Source organism: Leucoraja erinacea, chromosome 21 (genome assembly GCF_028641065.1).
Source record: "Leucoraja erinacea ecotype New England chromosome 21, Leri_hhj_1, whole genome shotgun sequence".
NCBI lineage: Eukaryota > Metazoa > Chordata > Chondrichthyes > Rajiformes > Rajidae > Leucoraja > Leucoraja erinaceus.
In genome coordinates this window covers 6,703,089-6,726,508 of record NC_073397.1, presented here as the reverse complement: position 1 = coordinate 6,726,508, position 23,420 = coordinate 6,703,089, and the positions used below count along the sequence as shown (strand labels likewise).

Genomic DNA, 23,420 nt, shown 5'->3' with positions numbered 1-23,420 from the left:
GGGTTTCCAGTAGCATTATTTCTTGGACACAATTATATTTAAACTCAGCTGTCGGCAAAATCTGTTTCACTTCCGCTGGAAAATTTTGTCAGTTTGACATTAGGTGAAACGCAGAAGTTTAACTTTTTGTGGTGAGGTTCAGGTTGCATGTGTTACGTGAAAGTCATTCACACGCCATTGAGACAGAAGCTGTCATTTTCAACTGAGCGGACCACACCCTGAAGTTAGTCAGAAGTCTCTAGGACTTAGCGATTACATTTACTTCTCACAACTACATGGAGACCTAAAATTAAATTCAGATTGTCTTTTTTTAATTCCTCTGTCTATTAGTTACAAACACTAGTGACTGCAGTGAAGGGGCAGCAATTACTTTACAAACACAGAACATAAAGAGCCAAGTGGGAGTCTGTGACAAGAAAATGTATTTGGACAATCCTCATCTACTAATTAAGGCGAAAGCTTCAATTTGAGGAACTAACGTGGTCTTTATTTTCAGCCATTAAATTAGCAACGTGACATGAAAGCCAGCAGCTGTAGTATGAGGGACCTTTTAATGTAAACCCCTCTCATCCAAAGCAGACAGACACCAAGCCTTTGATAATCCCTTCCTAACTATTACAAAATGGAGCCATGAGGTTATTTTACAACTATTCTGATGACATTAAAAAAAACACCCACATTCCCAGCAGGAGATCCACAAGGATCATCAATCTAAATTTTGGAAATCATCTTTGCACCTATGATACTCTGGTTCTGGACCTGCGGTAGAGGAGGAGGAGGAGGGAGAGGAGGAGGGGGGGGGGGGGGTGGGGGGGGGGGGGGGGGGGGGGGGGGGAGGGGGGGAGGAGGGGGGGGGGGGGGGGAGGGGGGGGGGGAAGGAGTAGAGGGAGGATGGGAGGGGTGGGGAAGGAGAGGGGGGAGGATGGGGGAATGGGGGGAGGAAGAGAAGGGGAGAGAGGAAGAGGATGAGAGCGTGAGAGGGGAGGGAGGAGGGGAGGAGGAGGAGGGGAGAGGAGGAGAGAGGAGGAGGGGGGGAGGAGGATGTGGAGGGGGGAAAGGAGGGGAGGAGAGAGAGTGGGGAGCGTGGCGGGCAACAACCAAAGGACTGCGTGTTCAGCGACTTCAATCTAGAACCCGGGGGGTGGTCGTCTCAGGGGAGGGCTGGTTCCTGAACGCAATACTCCCTCGCTGCAGGCTCCAGGGACGGAGAGGGCAGAGACAGGGAGAAGGGAGTTTGCTGCCTTTTGGAGCTGGGGTTTCCGATTTGCGGCATCTTTTTGAGAAAGGGAGAGGGCAGAGACAGGTGGGGCGGACGGCCGGCCCACCTGCAGCGCCTGCGAGTCGGGGGGGGGGGTGACGTTACTCGCAGCGCCTGGAAAGCAGCGTGAGCAGACCCATTGTGACTTCATCAGCTCATTTATTTTTAAAGATATTTCAGATTTGTAAATATTTTCATAAATAACTCGAGAAATAAAGCATACATTTTTCAGATAAGACGATTTTGGACTCCACGGGATAAAACTCTACAGGAATATGTAAAAATGTTACCGTTCGAGCGTCGTTTTTTTTCAAGCAGATGTGATTATACACACACACACGCATCCAAGATCAGATTTTTATAATTATAGAGATGGACTGACTGATGAAGCAAATCATTGAGTGATACAGTGTGGAAACAGGCCCTTTGGCCCAACTTTCCCACACTGGCCAACATGTCCCAGCTACACTACTCCTACCTGCCTGCATTTGGTCCATATCCCTCCAAACCTATCCTATCAATGTACCTGTCTAAATGTGGGAACAAATTGATCAAAGGTATCTAACAGGACAGAAGGACAGCCTATTATTAGAACCAAGAATCTGAAAAGGATCCTGACTCAAAACGTCACCCATTCTTTCTCTCCAGAGATGCTGCCTGTCCCACTGAGATACTCCAGACATTTTGTGTCTGTGAATATAGAGTTCGCAGCTCTATAATGTGAAGTGGAATCTCCTCTTCTAAAAATGTCTTTCTCAACCTAAATGCCACCTGAATCAACGCCCCATGGCCAGGATGAGCAGTTGAGTCAAATGATCTGGATTATAAGACCCACTGAGTTTGCAAATCAAACTGGATAATTTATTTTCAAAAAAATGTAAGCCCAATCATTCGTAAAAGTGCAGCACCATTATTTATTTGTACTACATCAGTTCCAAACTCAATTTACTTCTCAATTTGTTTGCAGAAAAAAGTTTCTATATATGTTTAACCTTAGACATCAATTATGTAAAAAAATACAAAATCTACTAATTATTCCTCTATTCGGCTACTGCTGGCTCCAGGTCATAATTCTTCAATCAATTTCACATCACCGTACAGGGTGTTCCACCTTGTCCCATATCTCTCAGAATCATCTTGCGCATCCTCCTGTGGTCCTTGTGTTAGTTCATCATGATGAAGTTGGATTTGCAGTGTGCTGAAAGTACAGATTGCATGCAACTTTTATTCAGCAGTTAGTCACATCATGCTAATAACCCATTTCTTACCCTCAGCCAAAACCCTCTTACTGCTACTTTGACACAGCTGCTAGGGCGATATGCATCATTGCCTCTGCCTCATTCACAACATTATCTGTGTTTCATTGCGTGAAATATAACCAGTTACACCATCATGCTGCAGGCTTTACAAAGGACTGTAGCTCCAGGACATACTGATGGTGCAGTTAAGTCAGTGGGAAAGAAGCTGGAAAATGAAATGTGATGTGGGAGAAATGTCAGATTATCAACTTTCAATGGCCACAAACCAATGTGGTACAATAGGACCTGCTGGCTCTGGCATGAAACACAAAAAGTTAGCCTGCAGATGCTACAAATAGTGAAGGTGGCCAACAAAGCATTGGCCTTTACTGGAAAGGGTATTAAGTTTAGATGCAACTTTACAGGACACTGGTGAGATTGCAACTGTTATACTGCATTCCATTTTGCTCTCTTCCTTACTGCCAATTCGACTTGCAAATTAACTTTTTGGGAATCCTGCACCAGCACTCCCAAGTCCCTTTGCACCTCCAATTTCTGAATCTTCTCACCATTTAGAAAATATTCTGCGCCTTTATTCCTATTACCAAAATGCATGACCACACTTTGCTACAATGTATTTCATCTGCCGCTTCTTTGCACACTCTCCCAACCTGTCCAAGTCCTTCTGCAGAATCCCTGCTTTCTCCACATTAACTACCTTTCTTCATATCATCCACAAACTTGGCCACAAAGTCATCTATCCCCTCATCCAAATCAATGATGTATAACATGAAGAGTAGCGGCCCAGCACCGACTCTTGCAAACACTGCTAGTCACTGGCAGCCAACCAGAAAAAAGCCCTCCATTCCAACTCTTTGCCTTCTGCCATTCAGCTAGCCTTCTATCCATCTCAGTATCTTCCCTCAAATACCATGGGCTCTCATCTTCTCTAGCAACCTCGTGTGGCACCTTATCAAAGGCCTTCTGAAAATCCAAGTAAACACCATCCACTGACTCTGCTTTGTCTATCCTGCTGTTCACATCCTCAAAGAATTCCAACACATTCCCCAGGCAAGATCTCTCCTTCACAAAACCATGCTGACTTTTGGCCTATTTTATCATGTGCTTCTTAGTTCTTGGAAACCTCATCCTTTATAATGGACTATAAAATCTTACCAACCACTGAAGTCAAGCTAACCGTCCTATTGTTTCCACTCTTTTGTTTCACTCCCTTCTTGAACAGCAACATTTGAGTAACATTTTTTGCCTCCATCCTCTGCATCCAAATTATCATTCTCAGAAGACGGACACAACATGCTGGAGTAACTCAGTGGGACAGGCAGCATCTCTGGATAGAATGAATGGGTGATGGCTATAGACTGAGAGTGAAGTAATTCTCAGACATTTCTGCCACCTTCAACGTGATCCCATCACAAGTCGCAACTTTCCAACGCCCCCCCTTTCTATCGTCTGAAGGAACCGATCCTTCTGAAACGCCTTGGTTTACTCATCCCTTCCCACCCAAACCAACCCCTCTCCAGGTACTTTCACTTGCAACTGTAGAAGATGTAATACCTGTAACTGTACTTCCTCCCTTAACATCCACCCAAGGATCCCAGCAGCCCATCCAGATGAGACCGAGGTTCACCTGCATCTCCTCAAACCTCAATTACTGCATCTGGCATTCCCGATGCCGCCTCCTTTACATTGGGGAGACCAAGCGTAGAATTGGTAACTATTTTACTGAACACTTGTGCTCAGTCCTCCAAGGCCTGCTGGATCTCTTCGTTGCTAACAAATTTAATCCCATTCCCATACTGATCTTGGCCTCCTCCATTGACAGAGTGAGGCCACACACAAACTGGAGGAGCAGCACCTCATATTCCGCTGTGTAGCTAATGATACGAAAACTGAATTCTCAAATTTTAGGTAATTAACCAACCACCAACCCCGAAACCCTGCCCCATTTATTTCTTCCCTGTGCCCCCTGAACATGCACCTATTTTTCTCCTTCCTCCCATATTCTTTCCTCTGGCTTCACAATTTGTACCTCTTCTGTGCAAGTCTCACACCTTTTGTCTTTTCATCTCTGACCTTTTTCCAACCATCTGCCTATCAACCCCCACCCCCCTCACCCGTATCCACCTTTTATTCGCCAGGCTCTGTCTGTCCCTCCTCTCCTCCAGCTTTCTCCCTGCCATCCCCATCACCACAATTAGTCTGAAGAAGGGCCATGACCTAATTCGTCACCGATACATGTTCTCTGGGGATGTTGCCAGACCCGCTGAGGAACTCCAACGCTTTGTGTCTTCATTTGTAAACTAGCATCTGCAGTTCCCTGTGTTCACAAAATAGCAGGCTTCTGCTCAGCTCTGGAACTGCAGATATAACTATCTAGCAAAATGAACTTTACTGAGCAAATCTAACAAGCGCCTTATCATAGAATGTCGATCACAGTTAGAAAAGCAGCTGAATCAGAAAGAAGAATTAACTTCATTATTTTGCTCTTTTCGTGATCTTTAGACCTCCAAAAGCAGCTAATTTGCAAACAGCAAAGACTCGGAAACAGCAATGTGACTAGGATGACATTAAATTATTTTTCTTTTAGGTGATATCTCAACCGAGAGATCAATCAGGCTTCAGTTATTAATATTAGAGATATTAATCTCACCGAAGCACAGTATCTCCAACAATGTAGCGTTCCCTCAGTATCAGTCTGAATTTTGGTGCTTCTAATGCAGCATCCCACCAAAGTCTGACTAACATTCCTTGACCGTACAATTCTGGATAATTGCATGCCCCCACTTACCGATAAACTCTGCCACAGCATCACACTCCCCTTCAGTTTTAATTGTGCCAACAATGCTGTCGTTCTCCAGAATTGGGAGAAAAAGGTGGACGAAATCTGAGGTGTACGGTGCGGCAATGACATCCAGGACCTGCACGCATGGAATACAATTGCACATGAAACATTACAAACAAGAAACCGTTCAGCCCATTGTCCTGTATGTGAAGCAATCCAACAAGTTAGAATCCAGATTTCACCACCTTCATCCTGCTCCATAAACATTCCTTCTGTCCTACCACATTCAAAGTCTTAACTAAACATCTTCCTGCACAACTTTTAAATCTGTATAATTTAATTGATGTTGCAATTATCTCCATAATAAAACGTATCATGTCACAGTTCTCTGATTCAATTTAGACTGCCATGTAACTTCTCACTAGTCTGTGTATTCCTAAAATTCCCTTCATTGATTGCATATTTCTGGTTTACTCTGCAGACTTTGATACTAGATCCTTTTTTAAAGTCCAATTTACTAGGGGGGTATACCATTGTTTACTTCTGTGATGATTCATTGCCAAATATTCCTCTGTTTTCTCCTCCTCTGTCCTCTGTCAACTTCATATCCATTGTCAAGTCTCTTTAATTCCACGGGCTTCAATATTACAGTTAAAGTAAAGGTGGGATTATGAGGGCCCAACCCTACAATTACATGGGGATAGATGCCTGGTGGCAAAGTCCCAAACCTGGAATCAGTCACTGTTTCCAGTTTCTGACATTCTCGAGGTAACACAACGAGGGACTGAACTTCCACAATGTCAGGCCTGGTTTGGATTCCCCCCATCCAGCAAATTCTCCCATCCAATGGAATACAAGGCAGGGCTATAGAAACATAGAAACATAGAAATTAGGTGCAGGAGTAGGCCATTCGGCCCTTCGAGCCTGCACCGCCATTCAATATGATTATGGCTGATCATCCAACTCAGTATCCCGTACCTGCCTTCTCGCCATACCCCCTGATCCCCTTAGCCACAAGGGCCACATCTAACTCCCTCTTAAATATAGCCAATGAACTGGCCTCAACTACCCTCTGTGGCAGAGAGTTCCAGAGATTCACCACTCTCTGTGTGAAACAAGTTCTTCTCATCTCGGTTTTAAAGGATTTCCCCCTTATCCTTAAGCTGTGACCCCTTGTCCTGGACTTCCCCAACATCGGGAACAATCTTCCTGCATCTAGCCTGTCCAACCCCTGCTAAGAATTTTGTAAGTTTCTATAAGATCCCCTCTCAATCTCCTAAATTCTAGAGAGTATAAACCAAGTCTATCCAGTCTTTCTTCATAAGATAGTCCTGACATCCCAGGAATCAGTCTGGTGAACCGTCTCTGCACTCCCTCTATGGCAATAATGTCCTTCCTCAGATTTGGAGACCAAAACTGTACGCAATACTCCAGGTGTGGTCTCACCAAGACCCTGTACAACTGCAGTAGAACCTCCCTGCTCCTATACTCAAATCCTTTTGCAATGAAAGCTAACATACCATTCGCTTTCTTTACTGCCTGCTGCACCTGCATGCCTACCTTCAATGACTGGTGTACCATGACACCCAGGTCTCGCTGCAACTCCCCCTTTCCCAATCAGCCACCATTTAGATAATAGTCTGCTTTCCCGTTTTTGCCACCAAACTGGATAACCTCACATTTATCCACATTATACTGCATCTGCCAAACATTTGCCCACTCACCCAGCCTATCCAAGTCACCTTGCAGTCTCCTAGCATCCTCCTCACAGCTAACACTGCCCCCCAGCTTAGTGTCATCCGCAAACTTGGAGCTATTGCCTTCAATTCCCTCATCCAGATCATTAATATATATTGTAAATAGCTGGGGTCCCAGCACTGAGCCTTGCGGTACCCCACTAGTCACTGCCTGCCATTGTGAAAAGGACCCGTTTACTCCTACTACTCTTTGCTTCACTTGGCAGCTCATGCCCCACCATTTACCCCTAGCTATCTGCCCTCTTCTCCATCAGTCCGAGGAAGGGTCCTGACCCGAAATACTATCAGTGCATCTCTCTCCACGGATGCGGTCTGACCCATTTTGTTCCTCCAATAGTTTGCTTTTTGCTGGGCTAATATTTACTGGGTTCATTCATCAGCAATAGATGAGGTGATGGAGGGGAGCTAATATTCAAGATTGTGCCTCCTCCTTGAGTCAGCACTGTACAAATAACCAGATAAAGGTAGTCAATCTGTCTGCCCAAAGCATTTGTGCATCCATGAGCCATGTGTGTTTTGTAAATCACCAGACATGCCGCATGCTAACCTCTGTCACAAAGTATCTGATCAGTGAGATGTCTGTGTTGAGCTTCTCCAGGCACTTGCGCATATAGCTGACCACGGGCAGGACATAGCCACGACTCAGCAGGTGAACCATCCTGTCCAGCAGGGTTTTCTTCAGCTCCAACTAGTGGGAAAAGCCAAATAAAACATATCACACACTGGGTAAAGTTCCCATTGATTCCTCCATTTCCCCAGGCAGATAGACATGTGGAAGTCATGGCCAGAAAAAGGGTGCAAGACTTCTGGAGATTATTGGATGGATATGCTCTGGAGGGGGTGCAGAGGAAATTCACCAGGATATTGTCTGGCGTGGAGCATTAAAGTTGATTATTGGGAGGGACTGGAGTGGAGGATGCTGAGGGATGACCTGATAGAGGTGTTAAATTATGAGAGGGATAGATACGATAGAGAGTAAAAATCGCTTTTTCATGGTCAGGGGTGCCAAAGACAAAAGGGCGTAGGTTTAAGATGAGGGGTGGGAGATTTATTGGGAATGCAATGGTAATTTTTTCCCCGCAGAGGGTGGTTGTATTCTGGAACAGGCTACTTAAGAAGTGGTGGAAGCAATTACTTTCATCGTCAATTAGTTGAATTGAAGGCATAGAAGGCTTTGGACCTCATGTGGGTAAATCAGATTAGTGTAGATAGTTACATTGGGCACCATGGACATGGTTCTGTGCAGTATGATTCTGAGTACAGACACAAAGAGGGTTCTGTCTTGTAGATTACGTGGTCATGGAATCGGCTTTCTGCAAGTCCTTTAGAAAAAGGACAGATGGCCATCAGCGTACAGCAGCACACTGGAATACGAGTCAGATCATTATCATGTGGTTAGGGGTCAAGGAAAGAGCGTTCACGTCGTAGCCCTGTTTCCACCAATCTTTCCACCATCATGCACAAGAAGCACAAGAATACAATACAATACAATACAATTTATTGTCATTTGCGCCTCAGTGAGGCTCAAACGAAATTCCGTTTCCACAGCCATACAAACAAAGACAATTTCCTACAGACATACACACAATTTAATTCACACAAACATCCATCACAGTGAACCCACTGTGATGGAAGGCAAAGTCTTTTCTCTCCCCTGTTCTCCATTTCTCTCCCGATGTCCAAGCCCCAGGCGGGCGATGATAAGTCCCACGGCCATTTTAGGCCGTGCCGGGCGATTTACGGCCCCGCTCCCGGTCTAAAAGTCACAGTGTTGGAGCCCCGGCGGGCGCTGGAATGTCCCAAGGCCATGAAGCCGCGCCGGGCGATGGGCTGGAGAAGTCGCGTTGCGGGAGCTCCGAGAAGCGGTCTCTCCACCCGGACCAGCGAGCTCCCAATGTCCCAGTCCACCGGACCTGCGGCTGCGTTGCTAGAGCCTCCGAGCCCCAGGAGTCGAGTCGCAGCAGCGAGTCACCACCGCTCCCCACGCTCCGAGGCCGGCTAGCCCCACGATGGTGAGTAGTCCGCAGCTCCGCAGCCTCCCGAGCCCCCGGGTCGTTCAGGTTGGAGGGCGCTCCACGGTGCTAGGCCCCAACGACAACGGAGACCCGACAGGGAAAAGGTCGGGTCTTCCGGACAGGGAAGAGATTTTAAACAGTTCCCCCCTCCCCCTCCCCCCACATATACACATTTAAAACCAGTATTAAAAAAAACACCAACACTACATTTAACTAGACAAAAAAATAAAAAAAAGACAGACAGGCTGTAGGGGGCGCTGCAACGGGTGAGTCGTGAAGCAACAAGACAGACACCATTGTACGCAGATGCCGAAAAGTGTGCGCAGCTTTGGCTGAACAACTTCTAATCTTGTGCGTGGACTCGATAAGAAGAAGATGAGTGGGTGGAAACCTAACTACATCTCACCGAAAACAATGTGCAGAGTATCCATCAACTATTTCTTCTTAATAAACCAGGAAGAATTCTTTGCCCAAATTATTGTAAACAGATGCCCCAAAAACGAGGGCTTGCATTGGAGACTCCAACTATCACAAATGGAACTAAAGGCTCATTTCCAAGATACACACTATGTGCAAAGTAACTAAGGAGCTGATTGTTGGCCTAGGATCCAAGGTGGATGAAGGCAGAGCTGTAGATGTTGTCTACATGGATTTTAATAAGGTATTTGACAAGGTTTCGAATGGTAGGCTGCACTGGAAGGTTAGATCCCATGGGATTCAAGGAGGGATAGATGAAAAGGTAGAAAATTGGCTTCACGGAAGGAAGCAGAGGGTGATGGTTGAAGGTTGCTTTTCGGACTGGAGGCCTCAGGGTTTGGTGTTGGGCCCATTGCTGTTTGTCATATATACCAATGATTTGTATGAGAGTGTACATGGATGGCATGGTTAGCAAGTTTGCAGGTGGTGCAAAAGTGGGTGCTCTCTGGAGATACTGAAGATGGTTGTCACAAATTGCGCAGGATCTTGATTAGTTGGGCATGTGGGCTGAGGAATGGTTGATGGATTTTAATACAGAGAAATGCGAGGTGTTGCATTTTGGGAGCACTAACATGGGCACAACCTACACAGTGAACGATAGGGCTATGGGGAGTGTTGTAGAGCAGAGGGATCTAGGAGTACAGGTACATAGTCCGTTGAAAGGGGCCTCTAATTTTGGCACATTGGCCTTCATCAGTTAGAGCATTGAGTATAGAAGTTGGGAGGTCCTATTGCAGTTGTACAAGACATTGGTGAGGCCACATTTAGAGTATTATGTTCAGTTTTGAGCACCATATTATATGAAAGGTGTTGCCAAGCTTGAAAGGGTGCAGAGAGGATTTACGAGGATCTTGCCAGGACTCGAGGGCCTGAGCTTTAGGGATAGGTTGAGCAGGGTAGGACTCTATTCCTTGGAAGATGAAGGGTGATTTTATAGAGTTGTACAAACTCACGAGAGGAATAGATCGAGTAAACGCATTGCCCAGAGTAGGGGAATTGAGAACCAATGGACATATACTTTAGGTGAGGAGGGAAAGGTTTAATAGGAACCTGTGGGAGTAACTTTTTCATGCAAAGGGTGGTAGGAATATGAGCTGCTGGAGGAGGTAGTTGTGGCAGGTACTATCGCAACGTTCAAGAAACATTTAGACAGGTACATGGATAGGACAGATTTAGAGGGATATGGGCCAAATGCAGGCAGGTGGGACTAGTGCAAATGGGACATGTTGGCCTGTGTGGCAAGTTGGGCTGAATGGCCTGTTTCCATGCTATAATATTATTCCTCTATGAACCTCACCTATCACAATGCACTTTTGTTAAAAATTACGCATAATACACCAGCTAGGATTTGCGTTTAACACAATATATATCTCTGCAAATATGTACCATTCCTCATTGACACATGGAAATTAATCCCTTGGATTCATAGCTGGTGAACATTGGTCATAGACCAGATATTAATGGAGCCTTTAGTCCTCTCTGTAACAACAGGAGAAAGCCAGGACCTTGCTAATCCATTCCCCAGTTTCAATAAAGTAGAACTTCCACTGCATTTAACTCCATCATTCCAGAAGTTAATGTAAAATGCAAACCAAGAATTATTTCACCTCTGCATCCACTCCTTCCCCATGTAACAGAAGGATTACCTGCTCCATGACATCAAGCTGGGAATGTTCAGTCTCAAACAGTTTAACAAGCAGCTGCAGGACCTGGGGATGGAGAAGCTGGTGGCAGGTACTGATCTGAAGAAGACAAAAGCGAGATCATGACAACCGTGGTCACACAAAGACTGGAAATAAAACAGCTGAGCCTCCCTAGCGAGGGTATGGGCCAAGCTTAAGTTGACCAATCAAGATTGGGCAGTAGAAGCTCTATAATATCACTCCTAAATGTGAGGGAATAAAATATCAGGCGTAGAGATTGCTCTTGATCACTATTCAATGCTGGCAAACACACAATGTTCCTCACTATGACCAACATGGATTTGGTACTGTACTATGGAATCTAAACAGCAATCATTCACCCACTGTTGCAAAGTGTAATATTAGACATATGCAGCGGTCTGGTTTTGCTAGTTAACGTATACTCAAGTCATATTCAGCAAGTTAATCTGACTTGTTCAATAGTTTGGCTATTTTTGTTTAAATCCCTACAAATTTATCTTCTGTATTCCTTAGTGAATCCAATTTTTATTATAAATCCCTTTTGTTAATTATTTGTCTGTGGAATTCTTAATTACTAAGAACCTAGTAATTTATTCCCATAGCTTTTTTTGATTTTGAATCAGACTGCAATCAGTATGAATTGGCAACCCAGTTCCTCCCACAATACCATCTTTAAATTTCACGTTCAAGTTCAAGTTTACATTTATTGTCACTGCACCAATTGGTACAGCGAGATGTGGGTTGCCATACAGCCATACAACTAAAAAGGACACAACACACGATAGAATTTAACATGAACATCCCCACAAAGCGGAATCAACATTTCCCACAATACTCCTAATACTTTAGGGCATCCAAGACTCAGTGACATAACCAACTCACTGCCCTAATTCACTAATCTTCCTGATCTAAAGTGTTTCCTGATTAAATATCGTCACAGGTGGAACATTGCCACAGAGGGCTGTGGGGGTCAAATCAGTGGATATCTTTAAGGCAGAGATAGACAAGTTCTTGATTGGAACGGGTGTCAAGGGTTATGGTAAGAAGGCAGGAAAATGGGATTAGGTGGCAGAGATTATCCATGATTGAATGGCGGAGTAGACTCGGTGGGCCGAATGGCCTAATTCTACTCCTATAACTGTGAACATAACATTTTCATCAAACAATGACACAAATTGTGTCAGGCTCCCACATCTACAATGGACAGCAAAATCTATCTTTGAAATGTGTGCAACTCAATGCAGAGGTTTATAAGAGCTTTACACTTTTGGCTGTTTGAAGTGCAAATGACTATATTTAAGATTAGTTGCCATCTATCAATGCAGTCTCCAAGATGTCAATCAAGAGCAGGAATCCCGCCAATGTTTCCATCTTCCAAAACCAAGGCACCAAGATTGACAGTAATGAAACAGTGACTCAGGTAAGATTGAATAACCTTGGACAGTCTGCGAACACTGAGTTAGACTTTTCACCACACTGTATTTTAACACAAGGGAAAATGGGAACCAAAGTCATGTAAATGGTGTGAGAGGATTAGTTACCTCATCCAGTAAGGCCAAGTGAACGGGTGTATGGTCCGTCTGCAACTGAAAATAGCTGGACTCAGACACAGTCCAATCAACCCATTTCAGCACTCCCATCGCCACCACCGGAAACCTAATAATCAGAAAAAATTATTACCAGACGAAGTACACAGCCAAGTCCTCTGCTTTTCATTGCACAGTGACTGCCAAAACATTTTGTCACCACTGTTATAAGGTCATAAGTGATATAAGGGGGGACCTCATTGAAACATAGAGAATAGTGAAAAGCTTGGATAGAGTGGATGTGAAGAGGACGTCCTTTAATTCTGAGGCTATGACCTCTAGTCCGAGACTCTCTCACTAGTGGAAACATCCACTCCACATCCACTCTATTCAAGCCTTTCACTATTCTATATGTTTCAATGAGGTTCCCCCTCATCCTTCTAAATCCCAGCGAGTGCAGGCCCAGTACTGACAAACGCTCAACGTAGGTTAACCTACTCATTCCTGGGGTTATTCATATAAACTTCCTCTGGACTCTCTTCAGAGCCAGCACATCCTTCCTTAGATATGGTGCCCATATTCTAACAACCTCCACTGCTAAATTGAATTTCATGTTCTGGGAATCATACGTTCTAGGAGCAGAATTAGGCCATTCAGCCCATTAAGACTACTCCGCCATTCAATCATGGCTGATCTATCTTTCCCTCAACCCCATAACCCCTGACACCCTTAGAATCTGAGAATCATGAGTGAGACACACCTGCCTTTTCTTAATACAAAATCTCTGAACCTGGTAGCTGTCGAAGAAGAAGATCACTGTCAGAGCTTAGGAAAGTTTCTGCCCAACATCCAACATTCATCCAGCATTTCACCCATTATCCAAATGGGCGGCAGGAGTGTTGAACGCTTGGTATGATCTGTCATAGATGCACCATTGAGCAAATCTACCCACACAGTGCTCCTCTGTGAAGTTGCTGCACTACTTAAATAAAGAGTATGGTCCATCTACTCTGACAGAGCAACTCTGTGCCCCAAGATGCTCACCAAACATGTCCATAGCCCCTCATATCCAATGACTTTCAACTGATCTGCCAACAGGTAAGTTGTGCACTGGGATACTCACCGAATACATTGATAAAGCGTTCCCAACTCAGCAACCAGCTCTGAAGCCCCTTTGTTTTCATTGCAGCACAGATTGTGGACGGTCTCAATTGCCTTTGAGGTGGATTTCAGCTCATCTTTGTTGATGTTAAATCTTTTGTTCTATCAGATAAAATAACAGCTCTGTGTTAAACTGCAACACAAGCCCTAGAAAATCGAAAAGTTCGCAAAACCCCAGTTCATCAAATTTTTGAAAGTTGTTATCAGGATTTGATTTTCCATAAACCTGTCAGTTTTGCACATTGAACGATAAACCTGTCTTTAATCACGACACTAGGACTAAAATTCTAATCCTTTCAAAGTAGATAATTATTGTCATTATTGTACTCATCTATCAGAACACAGTAAATGAACAACATAATGTAACATTTCTGGTCAGTCTGGATTTTTTTCCCCATTAAGACCATTTTCTATCTGCAATTAACTGATCTGTTTGGAGTATGTGTTGTGCTAAGTACAATATATAAATGTACAAAATGCAAGTCATTTTATTGTTGATTACAGATTTACTTGGCCTTTTCCAAGGATCATCTTCCCTTCCTCTATAAATATTCTGACTATTAACAGGGCCTGGCCAACCTCTCTAGATGCATTGTACAAGGCATATTATGTTATCCTATCGTACAAGGCATCAGAGTTTGGTGTGGCTACAGCTCTACCCAAGAGACTGCCAAGAGCTGTGGATGTGGCCCAGTCCCTCACACAAACCGGCCTCATCACAACTGATTCCATCTACACTTTACGTTGCCTCTAGAAAGCAGCCAACAAAATCAAGGACCTTTTTTATCCCCGTGATTCCCTCTACTCTCTTCTCTTGTTGGGCAGAGAAAAGGCAATTCTGGATTTAGTGTTGTCTAATAAACCAGATTTAATAAGAGAACTCAAGGTAAAGGAACCGCTTGGAGGTAGTGATCATAATATGATTCATTTTAATCTGCAATTTGAGAAGGAGAAGGTAAAATCGGAAGTGTCAGTGATGCAGTTGAACAAAGGGCATGAGAGAGGAGCTGGCCAAAGTAGACTGGAAAGGGATCCTAGCAGGAATGACGGTGGAACAGCAATGGCAGGAATTTCTGGTCACAATCCGGAAGACGCAGGATCATTTCATTCCAAAAAGGAAGAAAGATTCTAAGGGGAGTAGGAGGCAACCGTGGCTGACAAGATTAGTTAGGGATAGAATAAAACTAAAAGAAAAGATGCATAACACAGCAAAGAGTAGCCGGAAGCCAGAGGATTGGGAAACTTTCATAGGACAACAGAAGGAAACAAAACGGGCAATACGGGCTGAAAAGATGAAGTACGAGGGGAAGCTGGCCAGGAATATAAAGAAGGACAGTAAAAGCTTCTTTAGATATGTTAAGGGAAAAAGAGTAGCAAAGTCAAATGTGGGTCCCTTGAAGGCAGACACGGGTGAAATTATTATGGGTAACAAGGAAATGGCAGAAGAGTTGAACAGGTACTTCGGATCTGTCTTCACTAAGGAAGACACAAACAATCTCCCAGATGTACTGGACGACAGAGGATCTACGGGGGTAGAGGAACTGAAATATATTTTCATTAGGCGAGAAATAGTATTGGGTAGGCTAATGGGACTGAAGAATGATAAATCCCCTGGGCCGGATGGTCTGCATCCCAGGATCCTCAGGGAGGTGGCTCTAGAAATAGTGGACGCATTGGTGATCATTTTCCAATGTTGAATAGATTCAGGATCAGTTCCTGTGGATTGGAGGATAGCTAATGTTATCCCGCTTTTCAAGAAAGGAGCGCGAGAGAAAATGGGGAATTACAGTCGTTAGACTGACTTCGGTTGTGGGAAAGATGCTGGAGTCAATTATTAAAGAGGTAATAATGGGGCATTTGGATAGCAGTAAAAGGATTAGTCCAAGTCAACATGGATTTATGAAAGGGAAATCATGCTTGACCAATCTTCTGGAATGTTTTTGAGGATGTGACAAGTAAAATGGATGAAGGGGAGCCAGTGGATGTAGTGTATCTAGCCTTTCAGAAAGCCTTTGATAAGGTCCCGCACGGGAGACTGGTGACTAAAATTAGAGCACATGGTATTGGGGGTAGGGTGTTGACGGATTGAAAATTGGTTGGCAGACCGGAAGCAAACAGTAGGAGTGAACGGGTCCTTTTCAGAATTGCAGGCAGTGTAGAGTGGAGTGCCGCAAGGCTCGGTATTGGGGCCACAACTGTTTACCATATATATTAATGATTTGGAAGAGGGAATTAGGAGCAACACTAGCAAGTTTACGGATGACACAAAGCTGGGTAGCAGTGTGAACCGTGAGAGGATGTTAGGAGGTTGCAGGGTGACCTGGACAGGTTGAGTGAGTGGGCAAATACGTGATAGATGCAATATAATATAGATAAATTTTAGGTTATCCACTTTGGCGGCAAAAACAAGGGGGCAGATTATTATCTCAATGGGGTTAGGTTAGGCAAGGGGGAGGTGCAGCGAAACCTGGGCATCCTTGTACACCGGTCACTGAAAGTAGGCGTTCAGGTACATCAGGCAGTGAAGAAAGCTAAAGAATTGTTGGCCTTCATAACAAGAGGATTTCAGTATAGGAGTAAAGAGGTTCTTCTGCAGTTGCATAGGGCTCTGGTAAGACCACATCTGGAGTATTGTGTACAGTTTTGGTCACCAAATTTGAGGAAGGACATCCTTGTGACTGAGGCAGTGCAGCGTAGGTTCACGAGATTGATCCCTAGGATGGCGGGACTGTCATATGAGGAAAGATTGAAAAGACTAGGCTTGTATTCACTGGAGTTTAGAAGGATGAGGAGATATCTTATAGAACAAGCGAGATGCAGGAAAAATGTTCCCAATGTTGGGCGAGTCCAGAACCAGGGGCCACAGTCTTAGAATAAAGGTGAGGCCATTTAAGAGGTGATAAAAAACCTTTTCACCCAGAGAGTTGTGAATTTGTGGAATTCCCTGCCACAGAGGTCAGTGGAGGCCAAATCACTGGATGGATTTAAGAGAGAGTTAGATAGAGCTGTAGGGGCTAGTGAAATCAAGGGATATGGGGAGAAGGCAAACACGGGTTATTGATTGGGGCCGATCAGCCATGATCACAATGAATGGCGGTGCTGGCTCAAAGGACTGATTGGCCTTCTCCTCCTTTTCTATGTTTCTATGGTTCTATACAGAAGATTCAGGAACATCTGCTTCCTTGCTGGTATCAGACTATTGAATCTCCATAAGCCAAGGTGCAGTCCCGATCTTCCACCTTACCTCGTTGCGGACTTTGGACTTTTTTCCTCTGTAATAGTAATGCTATAATGCTGCAACACGATATTCTGCATTCTGGTGTTTTTCTCTTTGCACTACTTATTGTATTTATTAATGTATACATTTTGTGGTTACCATTTTCACATAAATTCCATAAATACAAATTTCTCTATTTTTTGGTAGTGGTTTGTGAATTCAGTAAGGGTAAATTTTGTTACCCAAAGTGCCATAATGCGAGGGTCGTTTGTATTGATATCAATGATGATTTATTGATTTGCAAAGATTCATCTAAAACAAATTGTTAGGAAGACACAGGGAGTCTGTAAATGGACAGATAGGTTTGGCAAGGGGTGACATTTCGCAGATGGTCGAAAAATTAAAAAGTGGAAATATTAAGTTATTATTTGTAGGTATGTTGCAAAACGTACCTGAAGCGTCGCTGAACATCTGTCCCAGCCCGTGTGCGCGATTTTGGCGCTGTTTAGAGGGGGGCGGGTTTAAAACGCGATTTTCCCTAGGAATGTTCAAATCGAGGTTTTTCAGCCTAGTTAATTATTAACGAAAAATCGCCGGAAGATTCCCTCGCTTGAGCTATTATTAGTTTTAAGGGCTTTATTTCATTGTTATAGTAGGTTAAAAATTAACCTCTAAACCCCCGACCGCCGACAACGGGCCAGATCTCATACAGGGGAAAACGGAAGGTAGGCTGTTTATTTTTACTTTAAAAAGGGCTTCTTAAGATCCCTTTGTACAAAGTTTAATGTTGCGAGTAGCTCATTTTGGGCCCATTATATCCCGCAGTATTTTTCTGGGCATTTGAGGGCACAAATCTACCGCAATGTGAACGTTCTAAACCAGCGCGTTCACAGGATCCCACTAGAAAGCTGATTTAAATGGACATTAATTTACAGCAATTGAACACTAAATTCCTTCCATTTGGCCTATAAATTAATGTAAATGAGATTTAAAAATCATGTTTTATTGTGAATTGTTTGTGAATATTATTTGGACACTTAGGCTATTTAAAAATGTTAATCATTTATTAAGAAATGGATAGATGTTTAGATCTAGTAATTGAAGTTTGGAATTAGCTACAATTAGGTAACTAACTAATTATATGCTTTAATTTCAGGTCATCCAAGTAAGATTATTTTATATTTGTTTCAGAATGCTTCAATCTATGATAACTGAAAATTTCATTCAGTTCTCTTAATTTTTAAGAAAGTTATGGGCTTTTGACTGTCCACGATCACAGCTTTTTTGTTATGTTCATAGAAAATCAATAGGGAACAAGATGCTAATTTCCGAATATGAAAATGGCCATAACTTTTTAAATACTTGAGATATGAAAGTGAATTAGGTGTCAAATTAAACTTATTTTTATGCTTTATCTGATGGGATAAATTGCAGACTTCATTTTTTAAATCTCAAAATTTGTAACATTGTTACTATTTGCTGGGAAAAACAGAAAATCAGTGGTAAGATGTTACATAATCCCACATGATTTGGATGTCCTATTTTGTAAATCTCCTGCTGAGAGATGTAAGTATAGGATGTATTTAGGAAAGCCAATGAATTGTGGGCCATCATTGCAAAAGGGTGGAGTCTTACACTAACTGTACAGGCAGTTTTGATCTTCCAATATGAGGAAGTATATACTCGAAATGGAAGCTGTTCAGAGAAGGTTCACAAGCATAACTCCAGGGATGAAGGAACTGTCTTATGAGGAATGGTTAAACACGATCGCAAATGAAAGAGATGATTCCATTGAAATATACAGGATAGATGTTGAAAGTTTGCCCTTCTGCGGAACTTTGAACTAGAGGACAGAATTTTAGAATCGGGGTCAGCAAACTTAAAATGGAGATGAGGAAAAAAATGACCTTGCTCAGTAAGCCATGTATTTTTAGCTTTCTCCACCACACAATGCTGTGAAGGTTGAACCATTGAATAAAGATATAGATTGACAGGATTTGGGCCCATATTCTGTCAATCTAAACCTTTTTCTTCCTCTGCCATTGGGCAAGAAACACAAAAGCTTGAAAGTCTGTAGCACATGCTATTCGCAAGCATGATTCAGAGTTCAGAAATAGTTCTTCCCCACTGTTATCAGACTGTTATCAGAATGTTCCTTTTATAAGATGACAGCTATGTTCGGGAAAAACATGCAAACAAATGAATTTCCAATGTGTTTCTATAAATTGTGCAATTTTCAAAATATTTTTCATCTTTGCAAACATAAGCAGTGTAACTGGAAAGCCACACAACTAGGTATGTTAGCTACTTTAATTTCTCTTGACCCTCAGCACAATTAATAGATATAACTAAGTGGAGGCTCATACTGGATTCCCTTGATCGTTCACTGGCTGAACCCAAAGTGGAGGCTCCGGAAGAAACATGCAGGAATTTCACAGCCACGTTCGAAGCTACAGGGATGGACCAGGAAGAAATAACTCGTGGATTGGATGTGGCCATGGAATGGCAATAAAGATGGCACACCCTTAGAAACAGCCTCAACAATTAAACAAACATGGTGTACTTTGGGTTCAGCCAGTGAACAATCACGGGAATCCAGTGTGAGCTGATGTTTCTTAGCCCAGCTTTTATGACCATATGCAAAATATAAAGCTAACCTTTTTCCACGATTCCACCACACTGGCTGCATAAGCTAAGATGTAGATGTACTTGTGCTTATGCTCGGGATTGATTTTGGAGCCCGGTTTGAAGAGAGATTGCATAAAAAGATCAAGGAAAGCCGGGACTCTAATCTGGAATGAGAAGGAAACAAGCAGTTAGATTTGGGCATCCCTGGTACAACAGAACAAAGCTGTAATACACTTTCCAGTGAGAAGATCACTAATCAAGCAGAACAGAAGGATTTTACTGACTTTCCTGAAGTACTTGTTTTCAAACTGGCTTGGAGAGCTCCATGTGAAATACAAATCAGCTCTTATTTCTTTAAACATAGACCTCAAATGTGGCACTGAACCACACTTTATAAAGTTCTAAATCTGGATTTTGGCAAATTAGATAAAAATAATAAATGAGTAGACACAAAAAGCTGGAGTAACTCAGCGGGACAGGCAACATCTCTGGAGAGAAGGAATGGGTGAAGGAAAGGGTCCTTCTCTCCAGAGATGCTGCCAGTCCCGCTGAGTTACTCCAGCTTTTTGTGTCTATCTTCGGTTTAAACCAGCATCTGCAGTTCCTTCCTACATAAATAATAAATGAAATGGGATCGGTCTCATTATTAATAGAGTTTACAGGAAATTGAGTCATAGTGATACAGTGTGAAAACAGGCCCTTCGGCCCATCTTGACCAACCCGGCCATTTATATTCCACCAATATATATTCATCAGAGGTCTCGATCAATAGAGTTCAATGATATCTGCTTGAAAATTCACTGGGATAGGATTCTTGCGTTAGACATGACACTCCAATCAGAGAGACACCTTACTCAAACTCTTTGTCTGAGCTGGAAGAGGATGTAATCTCTTGCAAACAATGCTGCCAACCATTCAATAATATTTCATTCAGTGTCCCATAGAAATTGAAGGAGCCCAGTGCTTGAAAAGATTGTCATATAAAACATGTGGTCGAGGACATTTCTTACCAATTCTACAGGCGGTGGATCCATGCTGGTGAACATTTTATATAACACTGTGATATCAGCAGGATTCAGAGCTCCTTTGGACAGCATGGCACCCAGTGCCTGACAAGCTCGGGGGTAGGATGCAGCTGTGCCTAACGCCAGGGTAATCTGACTGGCATCATGACCTCTGTGGGAAGATAGCGTAAAGAGAATTAAGTTTCCTTGAGTTGAAAGGAAATCACAAAGGGCTGTGAAATTGTGTGGACATTGCTGAGCAGTATAGCGTGACACACAACTGAACAGACTGGAAACTTGCTTTGTGCTGAGTTAACAGCGATTACATCAAGCAAACAACAAAAACAAATTACATCAACCACAGCAAAAACAGCAAGAACCTCATCATCCCAGAATTAGTGAAGTGAAAGTCAGCTATCCAGTAATCCTTGTTGGAAATGGATCAAAATTGACCTTGGTCCTTGTGAGGTGTGGTAGGTGGGGGGGGGGAGGGGTTCCCATGGCCAAATAGCCTAACTCAGTGGGACAGGCAGCATCTCTGGAGCGAAGGAATGGGTGGCGTTTTGGGCCGAGCCCTTTCTTCAGCTCAGACTTCAGATTTGGTGGCTAGGTGGAGATACTGAAGGAAGGTCAGCATCTGTGGATCTGACACCTAGCACCAATCAACGTTATAGAGGTGGAGGGAGGGTGTTGTGGGAACATGCAGGGCAACTTTCTGGTTTCATGAAGCCCTTTGCATGAATTTCAATTACATTCAAAGTCATGGGGGAAGGAGGAATGTGATCCTGCAAGCTGACCAACCAGATCTTTGCTTTGATGGTGGAAAAAAATAGAAGTCTATGCGTTGAATGATGACAGACAGACCAAAGATCTGTTCAGAGAAACCTAGGTGGCCTTAGGAACAATTTATTAAAAAGTTAAAATGTAGATACAAGAATCAGTCAGGAAGGCAAGACCAAGAGCAAACTGGGTGATCGTTTCACTGAACACTTATGCTTAGCCCACCTTGGCCTATGTGATCTCCTGGTTTCCAAACATTTTATCTCCACTTCCAATTCAGCCTTCTCCGTAGTCACACGCAAATTGGAGGAACAGCACCGCATATTTTGCTTGGGCAACTTACAACCCAGCGATATGGACGTTGATTTCCCTAATTTCTAGTAACCCCTGCATTCTGTCTCTCCATGCCCTTCCCCTCCCGTGTCATCCTGCTCGTTCCACCGTTCACTTCCTTGTATCCCTTCGTTATCACCTCTTCCCGAGCCAACAATGGACCATTATGGGCTCCACCCTTCCTTGATCATCTATTGGCGACCCTGCTTTGTTCTGGCCTTTCCTTACCTCCAGTTCCCTCCCCTTTACTTTCAGTCTGAAGAAGGGTCCCGACTCAAAGCGTCACCCATTCTTTTCCTCCAGGGATGCTGCCTGACCTGCTGAGTTTCTCCAGCATTTTGTGTCTATCTTCGGTATAAACCAACATCTGCAATTCCTTTCTACACAGGCAAACAATAAACTGTACAGCAGATTTCCTTGGCTCTCAGCATAATTGGTCTTTAATGCAAGAGGATTTGAATACAATTTGAACAATTGCTCCAATTGTACAGAGCTCTGGTGAGATCAGATTTGAAACATGGTGTCTTGGTCTAACCTTCCCAACTAAGGAAGGGCGTACTTGTGATAATGAAATTTGGCAAAAAATTCACGAATTGATTCTTTCGATAGCAGTTCATTGAAAGTGGAAAGATTAAGCAGATTGGAGAAAACCTGAGTTTAGAAAAATGAAAGGTATTATCTTATTGAAGTGATAGGAAAAAACAGTGCAAGATAAGATGGCAAGAATGAAAGCTGACAAATCCCAAGGAACTGACACTCTACATTCCAGAGTTTTGAAAGAGGTGATTACAGATTGTGTCTCTTCCCAAAATTCCATAGATTTCTGAAGTTGTTCCTGTAGATGGGAGAGTAGCAAATATGAACCCATTATTTAAGAGAGAAGATAGAGGGAAAACAAGCAACAATCGATGTGCTGGCTTCATATCAGTAGCAGGGAAAATGTTGGAAATCTATTACAAGGATATAACAGAAATCTTGAGAAGAGCAGTAGGATTGAGTAGAGTCAGCAAGGGAAATCATGTTTGACTATTCAAGTTTTTTTGAGGATCGGGCTTATAGAATAGACAGGGGAACCAGTGATGTAGTGCCTAAGATAAAACAGAATCTATGGGATGGGCCAAAATCCCATCTCTAGTAATATGGGCTCCAGGACCAGACTCGGCTCTTGCAAACTGTTCAAGTTCAATAATGGGACTGGCTTCTAACCAACCACATCGAAAATTAGCCATTCACAAATCTATTTTGGCTAAATCAGTCAATTATCAACAAATATTGAAGGCATCTTCGACATTGCTATCAAATGGCATTATCAATAACTTGCCCACCAATGCCCATTTTAGGTTTCACCAGGATCACGTCTTCAGACACACAAAAGCTGGATCATAGAAGTGAGGTGACATTGACTGCCCTTGGTTGACATCAGCTTTCAACTGAGTATTGCATCAACATGCTCTGGTGAAACTGAACATTAGGCATCAAGGGGATAACATTCCAATGATTTGCATTGTGCCTCGCACAAAGTGAGATGGTTGTTATTGTTGGAGTCAATCACCCTAGAC

General features: G+C 43.3%; 1 protein-coding gene across 2 annotated transcripts in view; it reads right to left on the bottom strand.

The window, feature by feature from the left end:
- Positions 1-2,152: 2,152 nt before the first annotated feature.
- nelfcd (negative elongation factor complex member C/D) overlaps positions 2,153-23,420 on the bottom strand; it is a 54,384-nt gene continuing 33,116 nt past the window's right edge. For both annotated transcript variants that reach the window (XM_055652017.1, XM_055652018.1), the window contains exons 8-15: positions 20,755-20,920; positions 19,774-19,908; positions 13,862-14,001; positions 12,754-12,868; positions 11,195-11,290; positions 7,604-7,744; positions 5,306-5,435; positions 2,153-2,456 (exon numbers count right to left, since the gene is read on the bottom strand). In XM_055652017.1, coding sequence (XP_055507992.1) covers positions 2,422-2,456; positions 5,306-5,435; positions 7,604-7,744; positions 11,195-11,290; positions 12,754-12,868; positions 13,862-14,001; positions 19,774-19,908; positions 20,755-20,920 — 958 coding nt within the window. In that variant the 3' untranslated portion in view covers positions 2,153-2,421. The remainder of the gene's footprint in view (positions 2,457-5,305; positions 5,436-7,603; positions 7,745-11,194; positions 11,291-12,753; positions 12,869-13,861; positions 14,002-19,773; positions 19,909-20,754; positions 20,921-23,420) is intronic.